Here is a 9,783-nt window from a genome sequence, read left to right as displayed (position 1 = left end):
TTCGTTGGTGCTTCTTGGAGCTGGCCGATTTGAAATCTAGAGAACAGTTACGCCATAGTTTGGGGAACGACTCGTTGGGACTCGACTCGATTCAAATTATTGTTGTGCGGAAGGTTGCAGAAGACTATTTAAATTTACATTTAAAATTTTATTGAATTACCAAAAATATTTCGTCTGCCCGAGTGGCCAGGACCAGGTTTGCGAAACAAAACAAGCTCCGGCAAGAAGGAATGAAACCAGTTCCTAGTGTCCGTGCAGGTACAGGTGGACCCAAATTGAATTATTATTTTCCGCACGTTTACACCACACCAGTTTGTTTCCGTATATTGTCCGACATAGGTTCCTGTTACCCGCCGGGCCGGTGCATCGCGTACGGTAAGGAACCCGTTGGCAATATCCGTCCACCGCTTGTCGGCGTGATTGCGTTTTCGGGGGTTTTCTAAAACGCCGGCCACCACCGAATGAGTTCGCAATCCTGGAAAATCACGTTTTATTTCAGTTCGTGCCGGACCGGTGCAGATACCCCCCGGGCCCCACAAAGCACGTGTCGGTTGCTCGTGCCAAACTTTAATACTCACGTGTGTATGTGTGGCGGTCGGGCGGACTGTTGCCGGCGTCTTCGGCACCGTTTTTTTGGTTCACCTGCGTGTCGGCACTTTCAACCCTTCGCCATGCTTCCGGTGACATTAATGTGTTTTATGTTGTCAATTGTTTGCCCTCCATTCTGTTGTTCACCTTTTGTTGCCGCATAGAGGGCAAGTAGTTTAATGGGGCCAATCTCTTGGGCCTATTATGCTGCTCATAGACCGTACGGTGAGGCTTAGATGGGATCTCTGCAAACTAATACGTTTACTATTAATTGGATAAATTTCTCTATGTGTCGTTTTTACACCTGCTTAAGCCGATTTCGTAGAATGACTGTTAAAATAATTAAAAATAACTTAAAACAAAAGAAGCTTTCGATATCATTCACCCGAACCCTTTTCAACACCAATCGCCGGTGTTGTAATTCAAGAACTCGATTGGAATAATCCCATCGCATGAGCAACTTTCGGGTATGGTGACGCGTACGGCAAACATCCGTCAGTAAGTAGCAAAGTTATCCGTCTGGCAGTGAGCGAAACCGAATGCCAAATATTCAAACTCCGGAAAGTAAACTTTCTCTCCCGCGGTTGCCGTCGTAGACTGAAGACTGCAAACAAATATCGGAAGTTACGCCGGAAAGCTTACCAGGATCAACTCCGAGTTTTGGTCAAATATGTTCGAATCTGATCTGCGCCATTATTACGATCGTCTCAGCAATTATTCAAACCAAAATCAAATTGTTCGCATTTGCGGAACGGTAAAGGCATCATTTTGCGTATGAAACGTGACGGCAACCTGTTGCGGTCCCGTGCGAGATGTTGGTAAACTCCGCCATTGTGTACCAGACTTGACGAGATGTAGTAAGTTGCATTATCATTAGCGTAACATTGGTTCCCCTTTCGGAACACACAGACACGGATTCTGGTGGGGAAAGCAGGGAACCCAAAATTTAATAATCCAATTTAAACTCATCCTATCCTAGCGGGTCCGCCAGCTCACTTTCGATTACCGTTGACGCGACATCTTTCAAGAATAGGTAATAAGGGCGAGAAACAAAACCGACAACAACAAAAAAAGCTGAGCCACAAATCTGTTATGCATAAATTATATTTAATTAAAACTCGCCCCGGACCGGGCGGGGCGTGATTCACCCACGGGTCGTATAGATTTCGCGAGCTGTCGAACGGTGTCGGTTGTGACTTAAGAGTCTCCCGACTGGCACCCGCGAGGCTAACTTTTCAAATATCCCACAACACACAGCTCGGCGCGAAAGGTTCCACGAGTGGAGTCGGTGCCGAATGCCGCGGCAAGAAATAACAATAAAATTATCGCAACTTGCAACGGCAACAGCCGGCGAGAGGCTTGAAGAAAGTTTGATATTTTTGAGATGAATAAAGTTTCCCCATATCTGAAGTGTGGTGGTCCCAACAGAACCTGAAGGGTGCCCTTTTGACACGAGACCAAGTTACAAAATCGCTCAAACAAGGTGAAGCACCAGGACAAAGTGGGAAAACTGATCCAAGGTCCGGTAGAGTAAAAACCTGCCAGCCTGGCCATCGATTGGCCATCGGTTCATCGTCTACGCTTGAACGCAATAAGTTAGAGAAATGGAAAATTTAAGAGCGGTTCACATTCAAGGAGAAGGACTAAAACTGAAATTCAAACTAGCCATTCGTGTATCGATCTATCTAAGGACCAAATGATTGCCAGGCGAACAAGGCCTTCGTACATTCATGAACACTTGCCGTGACACTTGAGAAAATGTATTAAAATAGCCCCCCAGTTCCGGTTCGTTCCATATTAGTTGTCACACGAATGGTATGCATCAGACTACTGGCCTCGTTTGATCGGGCCAACCGAAGAACTCAACCGGGACGAGTCTATGGGTTTTCATTTCTAGCTCTGCGAAGAGAACTTGTGAAATATTTATTCAGCGCATTTCAAAACGCCTTCCGAAGGGTGTTAAGTTACTCTAGGGAACGGGACACAATTTTATCACACCGTCCGACACTTTGATCGCCAAGGTCTTAACGTGGAGCGGCTTTAGCTCTTTCCCCAGCCAAACGTTGGGACTCTTCTGAATAAAGAATCCTAGGGGAAATTTGAAAGGGCATTAATAAGTCGTCAAGTATCTACACCAACTTTCACAAATTATGAAATAACAATCTCAAACATGGTCTAACAACGGTGCTTTATTTGCTAAATGAGAGTGTTTAGTCTGCTACCATTCTCTAGGAATCACTTTGGGTGGTGTCTTCGTGCAATGCAATGCTAATCTATGTGCCACTGTCTTGGTTCTACTGTCCACCTAACGTGCGATTAATCTTTGATACCTAAAAGAGACTTTAGTGCCTGTGCGTTTAACCTCGCCTGTCCACAGATCTTGCTTTCCATCAGTACGCTCGGTTCGTGTAGCAGCATCCGTATACACTCGTCGGCGTTGAACAGTGATTCTTCCAGTTGGGCCGTACAGGCCGGATTATTGGACTCCGTGCTGCGGCGAGCAAGTTCCGCGAGGGCCGCGTGAAGCTCGAATCTCGTAGCTCCGAATGCGCGGGCTTCGGCTAAAAGAGGAGAAATCAAATGAAACAAGGCTAGGCTACGCAAGGTCACTGCATTTCAACCCACCTGGGCAGATCTTCTCGAACAGTGCCACCAGATCCTGGCAGAGCTTGATCTTGTGCATCAGCTTCTCGTAGGGGATCTTCTTGATCGCCTCCGGAGCCTTGCCCCCGATCACCTGCGACAGCGATATCTTCACGTCCACCAGGTATTGATGGTTGGGCGTGAGCCACTTGGAGTAGTGCTTTATGTACTTGTTGCAGTGATCCTCCCGATGTTTCTGCATCGCTTCCAGGTCCATCCGGGCACGCTCTAGAATTTGACCAACGGCCGCACCCGTCACCTCCTTGTGGCACTTGAGGCAACGCCAATCATCCTTCCACTCATCCTTGTTCACCGGCAACAGATAGCCCTTGCACTTCGAGTCCTTCTGAAAGCCGGCACAACGGAGCGCACTGAAGTAGGTCTCGTACTCCGTCGGATCGTTGCACCGATCACACTCACACCGGAACATCTTCGTCTGCTGCAGATGCTCCACCCGATTGCCGGTTGTCCACATCACGTCCGTGTAGCAGATGCTGAGCCGATCGCCCCGTTTGATCGCATTCGGGGCCCAGATCACTATTTCGCCGCGGTTGGTGAAGCTTTTCGTCAGGTTCGGTCGGCACGAGTGCTCCAGCATCGAGGCCAGGTTGTAGATCGCCACCGAGGATGGGTCCGTCAGTGGGATCTCATGCCCGTTCACCTGGATAATGCCGACCACCCGCAGGATCTCGTCCTCGTCCCAGCGGCTGTCGCACTTGAAGAACCTCGGAATGAGTTTTGCAACCCCTTCGCGATCGTTGCGCCACTGTTCGGATCCTCGCCGTTCCTCGTCGTGTGACTCGAGCCGAAGCAGACTCTCCCATCTCACTGGATCACTTTCGGCCAGCAGAAGACACCGTAAGGGCATTAGACACTGGTACATCGGATGTGGCACGTAAAAGTGCTTAACGGAGATCTGGAAACACGGGAAGCAACACTGATCTCACTGATGCTACCGCGGATAGTTGTCCAGGGCATTCCAGAGCAAACTGATACTTGCCTTGCTGCCTCGTCCTACGGTCAGCTTGCATTCATCCCGGTGAGCCGGATGGTCTTGGCAGGAACGCTTACACACTGGCCAGCCACACCGCTCACACTCCAGATATTTATTCTCTTGTAAACCCTGAAACGAGGTACATTTCGTATGATGTTGGAAGTAATTCATTGATCATCAATTGGAATTGATCGACGAAATTTTGTAAAAAACTGCATACCTGCAAACATCCAACGCAGACGGGACCCGTGACTTGTGCGGGCCCATGAACCAGAGGCGATTCCTTGATGACGATTTCACCCGCCTTGATGTCCCTGGTGGCCACCAAAAACCGGCCAAACTGCTCATTGGAGAAAATCTGCAATGGTTTGTAAAATCATTTCATTTTGTAGTTAAAAGACCCAAACCTGATGAGTGTTCAACGTACCTTAAACGGATTGCAGGTAAGTTTATGCGTCTTCCAGTGTTGCTGCTGATGCTCCACGCTACAGTAGAACACCATTGCGCACCGAGAGCATCGCTTCGTTGCGTCCTCCTTACAGACCGGACAGATTTTCACAACCCGATCGGAATCTTCGTCTTCGAGCATCTTAGTTAGAGCGAGCGCTGCGACAGCGTTTTCACTCGAATTTCCGCAACACTAATTGCTTCGGCCACAAACAACACTCACCAACGGACCGTTTATATTTTCCTACGCAACAGATGTTACTCCGTGGTTGATCGTTTGTTCCACGTGCTCGGCGCAAAGTCACGGCTGTGGTTTGTTCGGCGAGGCAGTGTCAGCACCAGGAAACGATATTTTTATCTTCGCCTTATTTCTAGCGTCCTCATTTCAACCAGGCAGCGAACCGCAGGCCCGACAATAGAATGTAACTTTGGATTGTTTCTTCAATAATCTATCATCCACAACAGCGTTGTTTCACACTAACTATTTGATTAAGTAAGTTTGCTGATGTAAGTAAAATATGTTTTATGAGCTCTAAAGAACCGCACGATCCACGATTACGAGAAAGTGTGTTGAAAGACTTGCGCACGAAATGGCGAACTGACGATCGACGAAATCAACGAGCGACTGAGTGGAAGTCTCTTCTGCCTTCGGTTGAAGTTGGTAATGATCGTGAGAGTCGTCTACTGCGATGTGCGCAGGCGCACTCTTTGAGACTAACCGACTTAGCCAGTGACAAGGAAAACATATGATCCTAACAATCACAGCAGCCGTGACCGGCAACCGTTACATCCACGAAGCGGCGTGAGCGGCACTCTCATTTGGCGCAAGTGTGAGATGATCGCTCATTTTCGTGAATGGAACGGAAATTAGGCAGAGTGAAGCGGAACTCACAAATTTATTTTCTCAAGAGTTATTTATCGTTAATCACCGGTTTGTGGTTTTCCGGGTCCACACAAACAGGATTAACCCTGCTGTAGGGGGTTGAAGAAGGAACACAATAAATAAGATGAAATAGAAGTTCATCCGATTCAACACTTTTAATGGTTTTGGCATTTTCCGACTGTTTATTGAAGTACAGTTGCAAGCTAAATACGACGACCGTTGCCAACAACGAAGTATTTATTTCGGGGCCCGGTTATTTCAGTATCACAAAGCAGCTTGGAAAACAAAGAGAGACTGTTCGATTATCGACGGGATGGTTTTGCCTTTTTGATAAACGAGGCTGAGATTGAAGCATAAGAAGTACGAACACACCGGAACGAGCGGCCAAAGATTTCTCTCTGTGTGGTGCCAGTCGGTAGAACGATACAGAACCAGGTGCGTTCAGTATCATAACTGTAGATCATCCTACCTCAATAATGGCTACAGAACCAGACTTGGGCAGACCACAAAGGCTTGCAGGATATTTTTGGCCCCAGGTTTCACTTTCTGCCAGACACGGTACGCGTCCAAATGGCAAGTACCGAGACCGGCCCAAAGCCAACGAAACAACCGAACACCGAACGCAACGCGCCACGTGCCACAGGCACTCGTGACGATCGGTAGCCTTTCGTAGCAGCATTTTCAGACTCGCTCATTTCGTGTCACGCACGGTCGTGTTTTAAAAATAGTCTTCACCACCCAAGTCAACGTTAATTTACGATCGTGCGTGCGACCACACCGATCGCCGAATTTACGTTTTTATTATAATTGATTATGATCTTTCGCTCGGGGAGTCCCGGTCCCGGTCCTGAACGGTGTGCGAAGATGCATCTCCGGCTTGGCGGCGTGGAGAAGGTGTGCACCGTCGTTAATCTTGCCGATGGATTATTTGACATTCGTTTGGCGATGTCCGCGAGCGATGTGGCAATTAATGAACCGAAACACTCGACCCCGGTGGGTCGAAGTGTTTTTATGTTACTTAATTGTTATAGATTTGACAAAATTATTTGAACAAATCGACGTCTTGTGGTTTATGATTCCTGTGATGATATTCACGGTAAACACACCATTAGTTTGTGTTTGTTTACAAACCTATTAGCAGCAACAGCAGAAATTCGTGAACTTTTCTCCTCGTTGATGGATAGAAAATAATAATTTTCAATTTTAATTATCTTCAGAAACATTGATGGCAACTTTTAATCTTTTCTTGTTATCCTCTGTAATATATTCACGTTCATTCCTTCTCGTGCCTTCAACGAGACAAGACGTGTTTAAAGGAGCTCTCCAGTGATCTACCTGTCAGCTCGTGTATCAAGTGGTGGTCGTTTTTAACGATGGGAAAAAGAAAGAAGAAGATGAAAGACCCATCGTCTAAAAAGTTAGTGCGCGAAGTTTCGTCGCCAGATTTAGAAAAATGCTCGCTCTCGTCAGCGAAATCGATATCATCCTCGACGCAGTCGTTGGAATCAACTATTGATTCCCCGCTGTTGAGAAACAAATCCACGACTCCCAATGAGTCCATCAATCCATGTGGTGCCGCGTCACAGAATGCTGGCACTTCAAGATCCACTGGAACAGAAAGTTCCGAAAAAATGCCAAGTGCTCCCTTGAAGCACAACAAGCCTGCTGCAGCCATCATGGTAATGGACTCGTCCATGTCCAAATTACTGGAAACCATAAAAAAACTTGGGGTAAATGCCCTCTGTAAATCATGTTCCATTGGAACAAAAATAATCCCAAATTCACTTGGTGATAAAAAAACACTTGAAGCCTACCTGTGCAAGGCTAAATTCAATTACTTCACCCACCCTGAAGTGCAACCCAAAACGGTGAAGTTCATTGTGAAAGGCTTGCCAACGCTGGAAGCCGATGAAATCAAGTGTGACATCAAAACCCAACTTGGTTCTGAGCCAGTAGGAGTCTTCCCAATAGGAAAACCCTCCACTGACAGTTGCACCTATATAATTAAGTTTGAAAAAAATTTAAGACTCGAAACCCTCAAAAGTTTGAAAAGCGTTTGTGGCGTTATAGTGAAGTGGGAGAATTTCACTCCGAAGACCCAACTAGTATCGCAGTGTCATCGATGCTTGATGTATGGGCATGGAAGCTCAGCCTGTCACCTTAACCCTCGATGTGGAAAATGTGGGCTTGCGCATTTAACGGCCATTTGCTCAGCCACAACAGACTTAAAGTGCGCCAACTGCGGTGGCAATCACGCAGCATCAGACATTTCCTGCCCTACCCGCTCCGAATACATTACAATAAGGCAACGGGCGAGAGGCAAGCCGGCCCAAACAGTGCATGTAGTGAAAAAATCGGTTCACGCGTCTGTGAACCAATACGTGTCTGAAATCGGTTCATCATTCGCGGAGATCATCCAGGGCGCCGGTCGCATAGCTGCCACTCCAAAAACGGCCTCAACGCCGTCAGATCCAGCACCAACTTCACCGCAACATCAGGTACCAGCTCAAGTTCTACCTCAGACTCCTAGTCCGCCGAGTCCTACAGCAACAGCTCCGGTCCTCCCCCGGACACCAGTTCAGGAGTCCCAAACACTTCCGAACACATCAGGCCCCGGACGATCTTCATTCACACCGGCACTTGCCACGCCTTTGGTGTCTCACCAGAAGAGGGACTTCCCTAAAGTGCCTGTCGGTAACACGACATTTTTACCTATACCGATGCTACCAAACCAGCAAAAGGCAGGTAAGAACACCGTAAACGAACTAATGAATGCGGACGAAATTATGCACGTCTTCAACGAGCTTTTACCCGCCCTAACAAACTGTCGCTCAAAAACAGAGCAAATCCATGTTATCGCTACCTTCATCATTCGCTATGCCTGCTGAACTTAAAATAACCACTTGGAATGCCCGATCAGTCAGGCAAAAAACAACAGAGTTACAGCACTTTCTCTCTTCCTCGGAGATAGATATAGCTGCTCTTACTGAAACCCATTTAACATCGGAAATAAATCTTTCTCTACCCGGTTACAATGTTGTAAGATTAGATGGTACCTCCCATTCTAATGGCTTGGCCATCCTAGTTAAAAGTAACATCCCTTTCAAAACCCTGTCCCATAAAAAAACTGAAATTATCACTTCCTTAGGAGTACGTATTTTTGGTGTGCAACAATCTTTTGATCTGTACGCTGTATACTGCCCGGTTCAATGCTCCACCCGCTCAGGCCGCAATAATACCTACCTTTCAGATTTACGAAAACTAATATCATCAAGCTCCTCCGAGAAAATCATAATAGCTGGAGATTTGAACGCCAAACATCAATACTGGTACAATAGTTCCAACAATAGTAACGGTAAAATTCTGTATGATTTCCTGCAAGAAGGACACTGTAACATTTATGCTCCGCTTTCTCCTACCTACATTAGAACCAGCTCAACTCCCTCTACAATAGATTTTTTCTTATCCAACCTAGTAAATATAGACACTCCAGTTACTGACAACGCTCTTTCCTCCGACCATTTGCCTGTTGTAGCAACTATTACTTGCTCAGTTCAACGAAAAAACCCTAGAGTAAAGAAAAACTTTTCTAACGTCAACTGGAACCAGTTCCAGAAACTAGTGGAAAATCATATAAACCTTAATAGTCAGCTTGGAAATGTTGAACATATTGATCAGGCTATTCATGACCTATCTCGGGCTATCATTTTAGCTGAAAATTTAGCTGTACCCTCCATTCAGATACAAAACCACACTATTCCCATCGATCAAACTACATTAGCAATAATTTCATACAGAAATTCCATTCGCAGAAGATTTCAAAGAAATCGCTCCCCAGCTATGGGCCTGTGCTTAAAACTATTAAACTCTACCATTCGGAATCGATGCCAAACTCTTCGGAATGAATCATTCTCGCGTATGACCGAAAAGTTAAAAAATTCCACCAAACATTTCTGGAAAGTAGCCAAAGTTCTCAGAACAAAACCAAAGCCTATCCCAACAATTTTCACCTCAGACAACAATATTCTTGTCAGTCCCACTGAGAAAGGTGATGCCATTGGATTACATTTTTCTAATTCACACACTACAACAGCCTCGTATAATAGCCCACACGAAACAAAAGTACTAAGGTCAGTTAACTTCATTGAATCATCAAATTGCACTACAAATATAAATTTTTTCACTCCTAATGAAGTGATAAACACAGTAGATTTCCTTAAAAATTTTA

The 9,783-nt window shown here is 46.1% G+C and overlaps 1 protein-coding gene across 1 annotated transcript; it reads right to left on the bottom strand.

Moving 5' to 3' along the window:
• Window positions 1-2,759: 2,759 nt before the first annotated feature.
• Window positions 2,760-5,116, bottom strand: LOC131212824 (SET domain-containing protein SmydA-8). Its single transcript, XM_058206865.1, has 5 exons — window positions 4,653-5,116; window positions 4,446-4,583; window positions 4,232-4,354; window positions 3,214-4,147; window positions 2,760-3,149 (listed from the first exon to the last, which is right to left on the bottom strand). The coding sequence occupies exons 1-5, from the start codon at window positions 4,812-4,814 to the stop codon at window positions 2,905-2,907; spliced, it is 1,602 nt and encodes a 533-aa protein (XP_058062848.1). The 5' UTR covers window positions 4,815-5,116; the 3' UTR covers window positions 2,760-2,904.
• Between the last annotated feature and the right edge of the window lie 4,667 nt (window positions 5,117-9,783).

Source organism: Anopheles bellator, chromosome 1 (genome assembly GCF_943735745.2).
Source record: "Anopheles bellator chromosome 1, idAnoBellAS_SP24_06.2, whole genome shotgun sequence".
Taxonomy (NCBI): Eukaryota; Metazoa; Arthropoda; class Insecta; order Diptera; family Culicidae; genus Anopheles; species Anopheles bellator.
The sequence above is the reverse complement of the archived record's forward strand: the minus strand, read 5'-3'. Positions and strand labels throughout refer to the sequence as shown.

Coding starts and splice junctions, on each gene's coding strand:
- LOC131212824 (XM_058206865.1), bottom strand. CDS start 4,814: ATGCTCGAAGACGAAGATTCCGATCGGGTTGTGAAAATCTGTCCGGTC. Junction 4,148..4,231: donor CCGTAGGACGAGGCAGCAAG/GCAAGTATCAGT, acceptor CCGTGTTTCCAG/ATCTCCGTTAAGCACTTTTA. Junction 3,150..3,213: donor GTTCGAGAAGATCTGCCCAG/GTGGGTTGAAAT, acceptor CTCCTCTTTTAG/CCGAAGCCCGCGCATTCGGA.